We start from the raw sequence: 16159 nt of genomic DNA on the forward strand, positions 1-16159 counted from the left end.
AATAAGCTGCATTTGTATTTGCCTTGGGGCTTTTTATATTCACAGACAGTGAATTTTCCAAGCAAAGTGTAGCACTAAATTCACATATCCTTTTCTTTTCATAATTTTAAATATAAAAATTATACACAAAATACATAAAAATCTATCACACAAAATACATAAAAATAATGCATGTTACAGTGTATATTTGCATGTATAAATGCAGTGTATATAAATATACTATAGTAGATATAAATATTTATAAAATCAAATTGATTTATAAAATTAAATATAGTTATATAATTATATATGTAAATAAATCTTATTCATTGAATTAGAATGTGCAGCCTACATTAGGAGTTGGGAAGGGAACACAGTTTTCTATTTTATAAGGTTTCATTCAGACTCATTAAGTGTTACAATTGTACAGAAATAATTTGACAGATTTCTTTAGAGATCTTAGGGAGAAAGTCAGTACTGCTTACCAAGAAAATTGTACTCAATTAGTGTTTTAATATCACCTGTTAATTTTTATCTACCATTTTCACATGGTTTGAAAAGAATTAAAAAAAAACCTGCTGGAGAAGACCTTAGTAAAAGTGGTTTAAGGTGAAACTAAAAATAATTGAAGTCATTGTAAAGATTTTGTGCAATATCAGCCTAAGTTAAAAAACCAGAATAGAAAATTTTATCCTATTTTCTTGGAAAAATTTGAAACTCAGAGTGATTACCACCAGTCTAATTTTATTTTACTTTGCCAGACACAAGGATTCAAAGGCAGTTACTAAGTTTCTGCTGATAAATCAGAAATTTCCACCTGAAAGAGGGCAACTGTTTCAGCTACCTATATTACTCTAATTCAGTTTTTCATAATCACCTCATCAAGTCCATAGGAATGCAGGGGATCTATTAATGAATAAAATACCAATGCTAGAGAACATCACTATTTGATTTTAAATCATGCAGTTAATTGATTTATGTACAGGTGGCAAACACATCCAAATTCTTATAGAACTGTTCAGAGAAAAATATAAAGTATTTATTTTAATCTAATTTATTTAGTATATTAGAGTAAAACTGAAGTTTTACTCACAGTAATGAAAAGACAAATTGCAATATTTTCCATTTCCATCACCTGTACATGACTACTGCTCTTATACCCAAAATCTGTGCACTATGCAGAACTTCAGGTACTCAGCCACACAAGGCGGCATAACAACAATGCATGAAATCATTCAGCATTCTTCACTCACAGTGGAAGCAAAATTTAAGACTGCCTACAGCCCAAAAAAATAATCCACTAGTGGATCTCAGCACAGGTCTCAGGTGCCAACACCACAGATGTCATAGAAGCAAAAATATTGTTAAACAGTATATCTCTAAATTCAGGATTTAAGTATCGTATGTGAATTCTAAGTACCACTGGTTTGTGGTGTACAAAAATAATTTTTATCATCAGATTACAACCAACCCACCATTGCTGGCTTTTCCAGTCTTTGGCAAAAATGTAATTCGTCCAAGAAAATATAGACCAAATCCAGTATTTTGTTTGAAAGAAAATAACTACGCAGTTATTATCTTCTAAAAATATTCTTGGTGTATATACCCTCCTAGAATACTCTGGATATTCCAAAGTCCAACAGCAAAGAAATGCTCAAGCAATCAATTCAAATATTTAAGGAAATAAGTGAAGGTAAAAAAGCCCAGATGCTGTAGATTCCCAATTGAATTACAGTTTAAGCTGCAGAGATTCTGCTTTGGTGTCTTGGGCATCTTTTAAGGGGGCAAAATTTAAGATTTAGAAAGGCCGGTTGAAGCAAACTTGCAGCTAGAATTCAAAAAATAGATGCTCTCCAAATTAAATGCTTATGGAAGTTACAAAGAAATACAACTTTTGTGGATATAATTTCTATAATAGAGCATAAAAATACTATAAATTAGACATTTTAAATAATAGAACTTTAGGGAACAGAGGCCTTTTCAGAGGGACAAAGACTTTGTGAATCGCTGACCTCTCTACAGAGTCCTGCGGCTCTGTGGCTCGACTGCTATTCATCCTACTATTATTTACCTCTCTGTGAGGTGAACAATAACTGAATTTCAGATTCTTCAAGATCATTAAATCCACAATAACAGTTGTTGTCAGAAGTAGAAGACTCCTATAGAGATGTAACAACCAAACAGGGAAACTCCTTTCATGGCAAAAAACACAGGTGCCAGGCACAAATTACACAATGCATCAGCCCAGCAATTTTCTCGTCACTGTGTTAACCGTGGCAGTCTGTAACTGTGGAGTACCTTTTATGCCTGTGTTCAGCTGCAGAGCTTGCAAGGTTTTTCCAGCTCACCCATATCTCTCTACTGTCAATTAAAGAATGTCTAAACCATTAATTATTACACCCATGTTTAAAGTGTGCTGTTGCCCTTTGGCTTAGAGCTTCTTGATTTTCAGGCCTCGCAGCAGGTCTCCATTGCTGGAAAGGAATCAGTGCAAGAGTCGCTGCCATGAGGTTTATTTGCATCATGTACATCTTTTCATACAGACTATGTATATCACGTGTTTTGACATAAACTGCTCCAAAAACCCTAGCTCAGACAGGAAAAGAAGCTGCAAGAAATGTCATTGCTGCTGTTCCACCCCATCTATTATGAAAGTAGGCAACACATGTACTTCAGTAATTGTACATTGAGGTTGTGATACTAAAATTTGTTGTAATTTGCTCAAAATATTTTTCTGTTGTCCTGCTGTATGTCAGCATTTTATATAGAAAAATATAGAATAAATGGTATTAAGAAAGGTGGGGCTTTTTTGAGGTTTTAGGGGGTTGTGTTTTGGTTTGGGGGTGTTTTTGTTGTTATTTTGAAGTTCTTTTTTCCAAAACATTTCTCTGCAAGAACATGGTTATCCCACTCAAGGGGTAGAAGAATAGACATAGCAATTGAGTTGTTGACCATTAAAAAAAACCCAAACCAATTTCAACACCCTTAAGATTTGCAATTTTCTTAGTCTCCTAGTTCTTTTTTCCCTCTCTCTGCCCATTGAAAAGGGAATACATAGATTTTTTAGAAATTTATGTACTCCCTCTAAAAATTAACTGGAAATAAAAATTCATGTCAGCCACAGATGTTTGGAACACAAGTTACAAAACTTGTGAATGTTATCTTCTTGCTTGATGATGGCAACCCATGAGAAAAATACCATCAGAAATTAAAAAGATTAATTTATGGGTTAAAGCAAACAGGTTGGCTCTAACAAAAAAAAAATAAAAAGCAAATTCTTAGCTAATACTGCAGATATTCTCTAGGTTAAGTCAACATGGCTGAAAATAGTAATAAAAGGGAAAAAAAACCACATCTCAAAATAGGCTCAACTAAAGAGTACCACAGTAATCATAAATGCTTTAAAATAAATATATATTATGCTTATCCCTTTCTACTAAATAACTTCCAGAGAGGAAGAAATACATTTCTGCTTTTCTCTGCACTGTACAGTACCCAAATCTGTTCCATTTTGACCTAAATTTCACATGTATTATGAGAAAATTAAATAAACACAGCATTTGGATTGACAATCCAGTATAACTGGCATTATAGAGATGGATGAATGAGTGGACAGATGGATGAATGGGCAGGTTTTATTAGGCAACTCAGCCCTCACAGAAAACAAGTACTGCTAAGTGAAACACCAGAGTTTATTCAACTTCGCACTCAAGGGCCAAATTATATGCAGCCTACAAAGTATTGCCAGGGGCAAGAAGTGATGGCAGGAGACAAACTGGAAATTTAGGATTATTCATTTCAGTGAAACGAATTTAAGATATACCAAAACAAGCAGCGCCTGTTTGAAAATTAATTAGAATTTTCTTCAAAGTGATTCTGAGCTAAAACTACTTCGATTTCTAATAGAAAGTGGAATTGAAAACATTTTCTGAAAAACACTGTCCTGGTTCAAAAGACAAATGTTTAAATTGCTTCAGTGCTCGGTTTCAGCTTGAACTTAACACTGCCCTCTTGTGCCTCTGCCTTAAAATGCATTTTCCTTCACAGCAAGATCCATGAAAACTAAGTAAGTTATGCACAGAAATGCAGCCAGAATTATTTTTTAATTTCGAAGAAAGATGACTTTGAACAAAAATATTTCATTTTTGGTTTTTTTTTTTTTTTTTTAATTCATCCTCCCAATTTCTAGCACGGCCTTTCTATTACACAGTATGTAAAACAGTATTAGTTACCACTTTTGTCTCAGTTAATTCTTGTAGACTACTTATTCTTTGAACTAAGAGTACTTACATTTTTCCTACATGCTAAGAATAGGATAAAAACAAATTTCATTCGAGTACTAAAAACAGCACTAGCATTCAGATACAAGACACATGCATGAAAGAAATCATGCATGTCATTATCTCCATTTTTTGGGCTGGTTTTGCACCATTCAGCAGGTTAACATTAGCTATACTGCAGTGCACGATACCTTAACTTCTGAAAGCATTGAGCCTAATATGCTTTCCACTTTCATCAATGCTGCTTTTCACTTTCATCAATGTTACATACATGTAAAGGTCTAAACAAATAAAAAATGCAAGGATTTTTTTAAAAAAGTATTCAAACAACAGTGTAAACTTTGTGTCAGTGAACATATGCCTCCTTCTGCAACTCTTTTTTTCACGGATGCAAAATTTCATGTATCAGTGACAAAAGTAAATAGCACCCATTATATACAAAGTAACACACAGAGTAGATATTTAGTGCTGCTCTATCTAATTTTCTTCAACCAAAGCACCCACTACTTAAAAAGGAGACAATACCAGGTGGCAAAGGTTGGTGTTTGATACACTGTAATTCTCCCGTCCTCACAGGAATGCAAATTAAGGAGAATCACGGAGGAAGCACACGAAGCAAGGGACTGCAGTGCCAGCTGGTTCAGAGAGCACTTTGGTCCACATTACAAGTCACTGCCAGCACAATCCAGCCTGGCCAGTCATTTTCCAGCCACTATATTTCCAAGATCATGTAACTGGTAAGAAGCAGGCAGTCACCAATACATTCCAGACACCCCTGCATGTGCACGTGTGTGTTTATGTAAGTAAAGGAAATGGATGTCTTGCTGGTCAGTCTTCGAGGCTGCTGACATCTGCTACACAAGTAACACCCAGAACTCAAGCTGCTGAAATGGCAGTTAAAGATGGAATCAGAATTAAGTTTATCCCACAGGTCTTATAGAATAGTACATGGTTTTCAGCAACACATCTGAGACATAGCTTTACTTGTAGAGGTAAACAAATAATACTTATATATTTATGCAGCCATTCAGAGAACTGCAGTGTTGATACATTCCGAACATGCTATATGTACTTCAGTCTGTTCATTTGATTATACAGTATTTTATTAAATGAGTTCCTGGTAATAATATTAACTGTAGACTTACCCTGGCATAGGTCCATTTCCAGAAAGACTATAAACTTGACGAGGATTTAAAAGGTACTGAAATTTTCTATAAATTCTGAGGATGTAAAAGAGACAAGGAGAAAATATTTACTTACATGTTTGGAATTTTAAAAAATCTTTCATATAAAAGAATTAAATAAATTAGAGCATACTACAATTATTTGAACTGCAGGATCTCATTTATACAAAAAATCAAATACTTGAACACAGCAATTATAATTCTTGCATAGAGTGTATTGTGGGGTATAAAGTTGAGACACAAGTACTACAAGCTATTTACATTCCAAATGCTGTGTGTAGACAGAAACAAAATACGATAAAAAGCTATAATTACACAACAAAAGGTGAATCAAAAAAGCATTTTGGAAAGCACATTGATTTGTATTAAAGTAACTCCATGGCAAAGGAGAGATTTCTTCCTGAAATTTATTGCAAGCACAGAGCTACACATTTATTTAATTGCAAAAGCTAATTGGCTTTGCCACCCACCAAAAATGTCCACATAGACTGGAAAACATTCTGATAAAGAAAACCTGTGTTTGACTACATTTCCTCAGGATTACATTTGAATGAGAAGAAAATTAAAAAGATTTGAAGCATTGTTTTACTAAATTACACTTATTTTTAAATTACCTGAATAATAGGAAGCAATTTATTGATACAGCATGACAAGCATTGCCCTGTCCCTCATGGGACCCCATTTGCTGTCCTACCCTGAGCAATTATTTCTTCTAAAGTGTAAATTTAGAAATTTGAGTTTACTTGCCCTAAAAGTATGGCAGAGATCTTCATTACAAACATTAGAAATGTAATTTCCTAAATTGACTGGAATGCAGTAGTGATTCTTTTCTCACACAGAACCAAGAAAGCACAAAAAAGAGTTGGAGCTCACAATAAATAAATATACACCTGAGGATGTATGGCAATAGTTTAAATTATAAACCCCTTGGTTTTAATTTTAATGTTTCTGTCCTTAAGCTAATTAATATTTTAATGTTTTCAAGAAAGCGTTTATTTTTTCATTGAAATATTGCTTCTTTTCTTTATAATCTCTTACATTAAATAGAAACATAATAAGACCTGAATTCTAGGTTAAAATGTCCACGTTTTCAAATACAGCACAATAAAACTATCTAGACACAATCTATGTGCACATTCAGGGATTTCTTTCTTATTTTTTTTCTTAATAGAAATGCATAATTTATGAGGGTAGCTGGAAAGTAAGTTTGTAAAAAATACTGAATACAAACAAATTCATAATTATCTGTAAAACTGCCCAATTGGAGTATTTTCTTAACTTCTAAATTATTTAGTGATGACAGTTTCATCAAGCATTTTATTCAAGCACACTGACACAATATATTCCTGCTGATATTCCTGACAGAAAAAGTCAGTATGAAATGACTAGTTTCATTCCACAAGTATGCACACATCATTGTTGATGGCTCTGATGATGATCAAATTAGAGATTTGACAATGGATTTACAACACAATATACATATTCCCATTTCACAAATGTAAAAAGGAGTTTTCTATTTAGTATGTGTGATTTGCTTCTCAGAGATGTGTAGAATTTGATCTGGTCAAAGGTGATGCTAATTTCATTTGTGTAGCTGACCATAAGAACTTAATGAACAGTATTTTTATGAAGTCCCAAAGGTCTAAGAGTTATTTTTCTAAATTTTGGTGCTACAAAACAAACTAGCCATTACCTACACTCACAATGCTATTCTCAGGTATAAAAGCCTTCTTAATAAAAAGGAGGTCTGGTTTTTCTGCTTAGAACCCAGAAGTCCAACTGCAATAATGAAGAGATTATGCTGAATTGTACTTGACTCAGTGCATACCATTCATGGCTACCAGTTGAACATCAATACCTGCTAATCACTCCATGACTCACTGCAAATGACACATCAAGCTTTAAGTTATTAAACACATTTATGTATTCTAGTCTAAAATTCATAAATTGATGGCTCATTTCTATTCACACATTCTCAAAAAAAAAAAAATTAGAAACTGTTTATAAATGTTTCCCTCACACTGAGCTGTACACAAACCTAACAGGGTGACAGAGGGAAGCCAAAGAAAAGGGACAGTAACTCAACCTTCCAGTTTTACATCTACAGTACCAAACAGTGACACTGACTTGGCTCTGAATGCCTTGCTTCCACATGTGGGGAAGGAACTGGATGTGGTTTCCTTGTGACTGGAGATTTGTGCTGACAAGGCCATGAGGTGGTGTGGTGGGAAATGCCCCAAAAGACATTTTTGTGATGAAATGCAATTTCATGAACGAAGCCACTTTATGAAATTACCACTTGTCAACAAACAGCTGTGCTTCAGTAACTACTTTTGGGGTTATTCTGTGATCTGGAAACTAAAAAGGTTCAATTTAAAACAGAAATCCACAGAGAAGTTTCTTCATTGTAATTTTTCTTTATATTTAAATCATGCCCATGATTTCATATGAACCTCAAAATGCTTGCTATAATAACTGAGGGAGAAAATTATCTCAGGAGTGGCCAAAGGAGCTGGCATCATCTTTAATCAGCTCAGCTGCTGAAGAAAATACATCTGAGTGCACCTTCAGCTGAGTTAGGTTAAGCTGTCTTCTGGAGAAGAGAGAAAATAAATGGCCAAAACTATCTGGCAATTCAAAACTGGCAATAGAGTTGACTACACTGTGGAAAAAAAGCTGGCCATGGCAATGCATTCTGCCACAACTGGGGATGCATCTTCAGTTCTCCAGGGGCTATTAAAGATGTGGTTAATATGGGCTTCATTTAACCCTGATGTCAGACAAGGAAAAAGCCAAGGACTCCTCTCCAAAATAAAAAACAAAAATGCTAGTTATCCTCTATTCCAGACATACTGTATTTGAAAAAGAAAATTTGAAATTGCTTTAAAATTTTGTCTCAATGCTAAATGAAAGCTCAGAAAAGCAGATTAGTCATAGGGGAGGAGGGAAGAACTACTATGAACCCAAGTCATTTGAAAACAGCAAAGGTTAAAAATATCATCAACCTGTATTGCACAGACACTGACCGTGGAGTCAGCAGGAAACGTGAGTCTACGGAAGCTGATCTCCAGTGCATCCAACAGCACATTTGTCAAGGAAACAATTGTGTAAACTCACCCTCTGGTCAGGCAAATAAACTGGAAAATGGGGAAGTGGAAATCAAAGTAATGAGTATGGCAAAACAACAGCATGATTTAGAAGGACTCTTATGTGAGAAACATTACCCTTAACAACAGCCTTCAGAAGCACTACATGCTCGTATATTCTTTCTGTTGAAAGAAACTATTTTGTGAATGGTGTACTACATACATACATTTTATTCACAGATTACTGAAAATTGTTGCCTTGATTAGTCAGATCATAAATGCAGACATTCCAAACCGATAGCCCTAGAATGAAATGGATGGCCTGCCTTTTTTTTTGGAAGAAATTAACTGTACCTGCCCATTTCCTGCACAACCACTGAAAATGTGTTATGGTGTGATATAGCCTGAGAAATTCACTTGCCTGGGTTTGATAAACTCCTATTCAGTCTCATGCTAAGTTAAAATCCATTTCTAGTTTAGGAAAGCCTTAAATTAATCAACTTTAATTCTATTTTTCTACCTTCTCCTTAATAAAAATTGACTTCTATTTTTATTCTATTATAAACATATGTATTGTCTATTAAAAAATAATTCAAGTCCAAGTAACAGCAAATACACTGGAGTGTCACATGATGGGCCATTATTAACCTCCTAATTGAGAAGAAAATATAATGGGGCTACTGTCATAATTCTTTATTTTGCAATTATATCTGAAAGTCATAGCACTTAAACAGTGCTTAAAACAGAAACCAATTCAGAAAAAATATATTTGTCACTACACATTCTGAAAAACTGAATTTCCAACATAATGAAAGTTTCAAAATGTATTGATAAATTTGCAGAGTTTTTTGTGTTCTGAATTTATTTTTTTTTTGTGTTCTGAATGCACTTTTTCTACATATCTGTTTGTTTCCCACCACCCCTCTGTTTGAACATTTAAAAACTAAAACTAAACAACCAAACATCTTTCACCTTTAAGTGATCCTCAGTTTTGCATTTGAGAGATTTGAGAAAAATTACAAAATAGAAGAGGAAATGACCATGTACTACTGGGGGTGTGCATTTATTCAACTGTTTTTCAGCTGTATGCATAAACTCTCTCCAAGAATAACACAACAAAATGAGCTGGGTTACCACATGGTAAGGCATAAAATCTTGTATGGGGAACTGTGGGAATGCAGGAGACTTGACAATCTGCAATAATCTTTCCATGTTCAATGAAAGTAAATTAGAAATCTTGTCTTCATTCACTGTGACCTCTCAAATACAGAGAATCCTAAGTAAAGACTGAGACATAATTTTCAGGAGAAGATTTTCTTAATCTGAATGAATCAAGATAATGAAACTCTGTTCTATAAAAATGAAGGTTGTGGGTTTGCTTTGCCTTTTTTTTTTTTTTCCACTGCTGGGGAAAACCTTCCTTTTGTTCCAGGTATCCTTTAGTTCCACTCTTTCAACACCTGACCAGATTAAAAAGTTGCAATAATCAAAAATCCTGACTTGAATGCCATTTACTTTAAAGTTGGACTCGATGATTCTTGTGGGTCTCTTCCAACTGTGATGAAATCTGTCAATTACCACAACCTTGTATTTTGCAAAGTAATTTATGTCTTCAAATGTCCTGTGATTTTACTTTCCACAAAATATAATTTTACTGCCACAAAATTGGAGGGTAGGGAATATATGGCAATTTCTTTCTGGTTACTGACTGTAAAGCAGACAGATAAAACCCAGGAAAACAAAAAAATTCAAAAACATTTCTCCTGAGAATGTTTTCATCACTTAGATTGAATATTCAAACTAAAAGGCACTCCTAGCATCCTTATTTTATACTTCTGCTTCTGGCATTGATATGAAACATTGACACCTCAAAAATGGACTGAAAAGCTCTTCTCAACAAATAGTCCATATGTGGACTTTCTTCAACCTTTTTGAATCTGGCTTTAGATCTAATTGTGAGATATTATCTCCTAATGGTGAATGACCTGAGACATGTTTATATAACTAGGCAGTTGACCTTTTGATGTGCTTCTCTTGAAAGAGATATATTGAGTGCAACCTTGACACATTAGTATGTAATTTAACATTTTGTGTACATATGGTATCAAAGCCAATCTAAGAGGTTCTTACAATTCACTATACTCAGCTGCTGGGGCTTGCCCTCATGCTATACACTTTATTGTGTAATGACACTTGTGGATAATGGTGCTAGTGAATGAAGTGTGTATAGGGCATCCATTTTTAAAATTCAAATAATTCCTGTGATCTGTTTGGCCCCAGTAACAGTTTCATTGACATAAATTGAGAAGTGTTAGACTGTAATACATGAAGGGGAATAGGAGCTTGAGATGGGTATCAGATTTTAAACTTGCATTTACCCTGGAGAATATCTAACATTAAATGACATCCCTGCTGCATTAAGCCCATTCAAATAGTAACACTTGAGACCAATTATGAGCTGGGAACTGAAAGCTGTGAAACAGCATTTCATTAAATTGTTTCTAGGCAATAACTAACTGTGTAAGTGTAGCTCTCCAACCTGCCCCTCACCTACATAACTGCAGACTGGATCACTGATCTACTCACTTCATATTGGTGTTATAAAAAGTCAAGCTGAGTGCTAGTGCAGATTACCTTCCACCAGACCCCTGACTGCACAGCAGACCAGGGCTGCCTCACACAAAAACTCAGGATGGCCCACACTGGTTTGTTCAAATTGCGAAGGCATGTTTTTGAAACTGCTTAGAACTAATCTTTAACATCATTAACTGCCTTTGACACATCTAGCTGATATCCAGGTATACCAATCCAGGGATTACATCATCAGCTCTCAAGTGATAGCCAGTTCTCTCAGAGGCCTCCAAATACTGTTTTGGTTAATGCTCCTTAGCTTTAAGAATTAGCCCAACAACTGCTCTGCAGGATTTTGTCCCCTCTGACAGGTTACTTTTAGGGGCACAGGAAGATGTGATCTAAGGGAGACAGGGTGGAGAAGGCAGGGAAAGCTGACCCATGGAGTTCACTTGCTTGGTTCCAGGCTTTAGAATCACACTACATCCCTCCTTTTTTTTGCTTCTCACTACCCATATCACCAGTATCCAAAGGTATCACCTTCAGCTGGATCCTGGCCAAAAGAACATAATCTTCTTCAAGACATGAAGTTACAGCCCTGCCATGGTGAACTAGGCTATAAAAATTTAGGGATTTGTGGGACGGTCAAAAATGACCACACTGTTAGCACATGGAATCCTGAAACATGCTCTGAAAAGTCTGTTTAGGAGGCAACTAATTCAGCATTCCCGCCTGAGTAAGAGGAGAATGCTCCTTACTACTTTATCAGGCCTCTGATACATTAAAACTTAAACTAATAAACTCAGACATTTTAATTTAAATCAATGTAATTACTGACATATGTAAAATTAATATGTCTTTAATTTCTGTGATTGGACTCTAATAATTCAACTGGATTTTTAGAATGCTTCCTATTTACAGAAATCAAAAGTTTTCTTTGAAGGAAATCTTATGAAGAAGCTTGAGAGCCTCTACTACTAAGTCTATAAAAAGCAAATCATACATTAAAAAATGGAATACTGCTTCTAATTTAAACTACTGACCTGCCTGTATAATCATTACACAGATTAAAAGAAAACTGTTAGCACTTTAAAGTTTTAATACAAGATATGGCAACTCACATCTTCACGCAAATCACACAAACCCATGCACTGAATATAGCTACTTTTTTTGATTGGAAACAATACTACCCTATAGAACTAACTCTTGTTTTTAACTGGAGAATTTATAGGTACAGAGATATAGGATGTTCAACTGTGAGGAATAACAACATAAAATGTTGGATTTTTTCCACATAGACAAACTTCTAAAATTAATTTTAAAACATTTCACCAGAATCAAGAAAGACCAGAATCAAGAAAGAAAGAAGAAAAAAAAAAGAAAAAGAAAAAACCCCTTACCTTTCTCCTTGTTTCCCACCACTTTTAGGATTGACAAAAACTAAAAGTGGATGAGTGCCTGGAACTGGAGTGATCTAAAAGAAGGGAATAACACAGCCACTCATTAATGCTGTGTGTTGCATTCATTTTTTCCTATAGTAGACAGAAAACAAAAAGCTTAATGCAAACTCTATGTTATGCTACGTAATCCAGCTGGAAGCAATACCATAATTTGCAATAATCCTCACTTCATTAATTTGCCAGAAATTGCAAGTGACTTCTTTTTTAATGCTGTCTGTTTAACAGCTGTGTTGCCATTTTAACCAATAATGCCACTGAGATATTGAGGTATATACACACATAACCTATTTCTCTATATATAGATATACACTTGTTAGTGTACATAGATATACATGCATCCATCAGTAGAGAAGAAAACTTTAAGTGCAAATAATGCATTAATTACTCTGACAGTAATTTCCTTTAAAGAAAGGAAAAGAAAAAAGCTTAACCTGTATTTTGGAGTGAGAAATGACACTATATTATATACTATGAAGGTCAACTATAGCTATAGTGGAAAATTGAACTTAACAGATTTTTTTTTAAATTATGGCAATGAATATCTACAATATTTGATATATTATGAAATCATACACTTTTTAAAACGTGGCAACCATAACATTAAGGAATGCCTTTAAACAGCTGAGAAAGCAGAAAAACTTAAAGTAGAGGAGAAACTGTAAGGAAGAAAGGCATGTCTGACTAAAAGAATGCTGATGAGAAGCAAGGAAACAATGACTTCTAAGAAGGAAACAATGACTTCTAGCATTATTTTGTTTTACATTCTTTTGTGTATGGAAAGTTTTACACATTTATATTAATATTTAGCTTTACAGACTAAGACCATCCTTCTAAGTAATAGGGTTAGTCTGTATTTCCAGATACTCTGAGATGTGTGTGTTCATTGCCTTTACTCCAAAGACGTGAACATAAAAAAATTACATCAGATGATCTCTAATACAGGTCTTAAACCATGAAGCTGCATTGTTCATATTTAGAAGCATCATTTTAGACTTATATAAATTCCAAAATGTTTGAAAGTATATTTAAAGTTCAAAGTCAACATCTCCAAAGTCATACACTAACAACTTCAGAGATGGAGCTTGGACCATCTGCATTTCAAAATGATACTTTGAAAGGCCTTGCTTGAAGTCCTTATTCATAATTCCTGAAATAAAAAAATTTGAAAGTTTCATAAAGTGTAATTTAAGGCAGAACCCGAGAAACATCATAGCTAAGGAGTTTTCCAGACATACCAGAGATTTAGGCATATAATCCTACAAGGCATCTAAAAGCACTTTTGTTTCAGTAGGAAATGTTAGGCAGTAGTGTGTCAACTCTTAACATGATTTCAAAAAAAAAAAAGAATCAAATCTGTTCCAATACATACAAAAATAATGGAAAAGTCCACAAATTCAGTGGTATTAAGCTTATCATGAAACCAACTCAGTATCACCTGGCACAGTAAAGTGCTGTGTGTTGAAACATACATCAAATTGCAGAATACAGTGAAGTTTGTCATATATTTAATTTTTACCTACTGTTTTAATCAATTTGAGTTATTTAGCCAATTCCCATGGTGTTTATTCCGGTGAACTAAGTGTAAACCAATGGTGCCCATTGTGACAGAGATGGAATACCTACTGAAATCCCTTAGGACGCAGGTTAATTAATGAGACTCATCCTAAGGTTATACATGATCTATTACTTCCTCTAATTAGAAATAATAATCCTGATCATTATGCTGGTTAGCTAGAAAGAAGCAAGATGAATGTGCTTAACTATGATTAATTGTCTTTAAGTTGTGCAGACCTCCACTGCCACTAAGTTATCCGCTCCCTCTGTCTGATGGAAGGAAGGTTTGGGCTTGATCTTTTTCTCAACAAAAGCTAAGTGATGGAACTTCCTATTTTAAACCTTTTCTTTCAAGACTCAATGAGATTATTTCAAGTAGAAGTGTTTGGCTCATCAAAAAAAAAAAAAATCTAATAACTAGTCTGTATCCCACTTGGTTCCAAAATAAATTTTAATTAAATTTTTACAGCTTTTCCAAATTACTTTTCCAGATAACATACGGTATTTTTATATAATGAAATGCAACTAAAGATTTAGACTAAATTAGTGAACATTTTTAAGCCCTAATCTAGCAGGACTTAAAGGCAATCTTCATGATGGTATAGTACAAGTAACTTAAAGTAAAAAGAAAAAACAAAAAGAAAAAAGTGGTGGAGAACTTATATATAGTTTCTCCTATATTGAAAACAGAGGTCTAACACCAGTAGTATCAAGATCTTTGCTTTTTTACCTTGTATCTGTAATCATAAACAAATGCAATTAATAATTAATACTGATTAAGTTCTCTGAAATAAAACCCTTGCTCACTGAAGATTTTGTTAAAATGAGACCATGCCAGCAGAATCAGAGTATTAGAAACAGAGTAGCTTGCAAGATATGGGAGAATTAGCGTAGTACACTTTGATCAGATACAGAATGTTTTCTCCAGACCATCTTTGGGCAAAATACTAACATTAATTGCCAGTTATATTTATAGCATCTTACATATTTATGAGAAGAGCTGGAAAATTATACAATCTGTGAGGAAAAAAAGTCCTAACATTCTCATTGATCCCATCCTTTCAGTAGGATAGCCCTAAAGGTCCACTCAGGCTTCACAATGATTACATTCACAAGAGGTTATCATTTTTAATGCCAATCAAAAATTAAATATTTTATGCTAAGATGGATTCCAGCCACTCAAAACCAATTAAATCCATCTGTGAAAAACAAAGACCACAGTATAATCAGCAAATTAGGGCCACAACTGCATAATTATTTCTAACGTTATCACCATGGTACCATGTCATGGAGACATTACAAATGTGTCATTACAGTTGTTCAAAAAACACCTCAAATCTATTCAATAATAATGCTATCATCTTTGTCCCCACTCTCTTTTTCTCAATCTCTAGCAGTCATAAAGAAAAGCAAGGATGCAATGAAGGCTTTTGACTCATCTTGGAAAGACAAGAGAGAACACAAGTTTTGGAACACACTAAAAAAGGGGAAATCTTATGACCTGAATGTAGAACATATAATAATTCAAAGTTTTGTGTTGAAGAGCCAATGGTGCTAAAAGCTGCTGTTTTGAGTAGACCAAGTACTATATCCTTGGCACAGTATCACATGAGTGGGAAAGAGAGACAAAAAATAGCAGAAAATAAACTATGAGCATAAGTAATCTAATGCTCAGAGTAAACACAAAATTCATAATGATACACGGTGCTGCAACCAAAAGGAGATGCCAAAGATGCTCCTCTAGAATACTCTGTCTCACTGGAATTGCAAAGTTAGAAAATACTGTGTGTTTTCTCAAGCACAAACTTATTCATCACACTGTGACTGATTAGACAGAACTTGAGCTTTCTTTCAATTAAGACTCCAGCATTTTTTGCTTCATGTTTTGTCACAGATGATCTGGACAGCAATGAAGCCTGTTGAAAATGGTAAGTACAGGAAGAGATTCTTGAAAGCAAAGGAAAATGACTGCTCTAATATCAACTATACCATCAATGGAGCATCCAAGTAACTGGATAGGTTTTAGGTTTTTCAGGTTTTGTTTG

The 16159-nt window shown here is 34.4% G+C and overlaps 1 protein-coding gene across 8 annotated transcripts in view; it reads right to left on the reverse strand.

Annotated features, from left to right (window-relative positions):
• DGKB (diacylglycerol kinase beta) overlaps window positions 1–16159 on the reverse strand; it is a 377398-nt gene that overhangs the window by 197100 nt on the left and 164139 nt on the right. For all 8 annotated transcript variants that reach the window (XM_058024167.1, XM_058024175.1, XM_058024191.1 and 5 more), the window contains 2 exons: window positions 12501–12574; window positions 5405–5479 (listed from right to left, as the gene is read on the reverse strand). In XM_058024167.1, the coding sequence (XP_057880150.1) occupies window positions 5405–5479; window positions 12501–12574 (149 nt within the window). The remainder of the gene's footprint in view (window positions 1–5404; window positions 5480–12500; window positions 12575–16159) is intronic.

The sequence above is a fragment of the Melospiza georgiana genome, chromosome 1 (genome assembly GCF_028018845.1).
Source record: "Melospiza georgiana isolate bMelGeo1 chromosome 1, bMelGeo1.pri, whole genome shotgun sequence".
In the NCBI taxonomy this organism is placed as follows: Eukaryota; Metazoa; Chordata; class Aves; order Passeriformes; family Passerellidae; genus Melospiza; species Melospiza georgiana.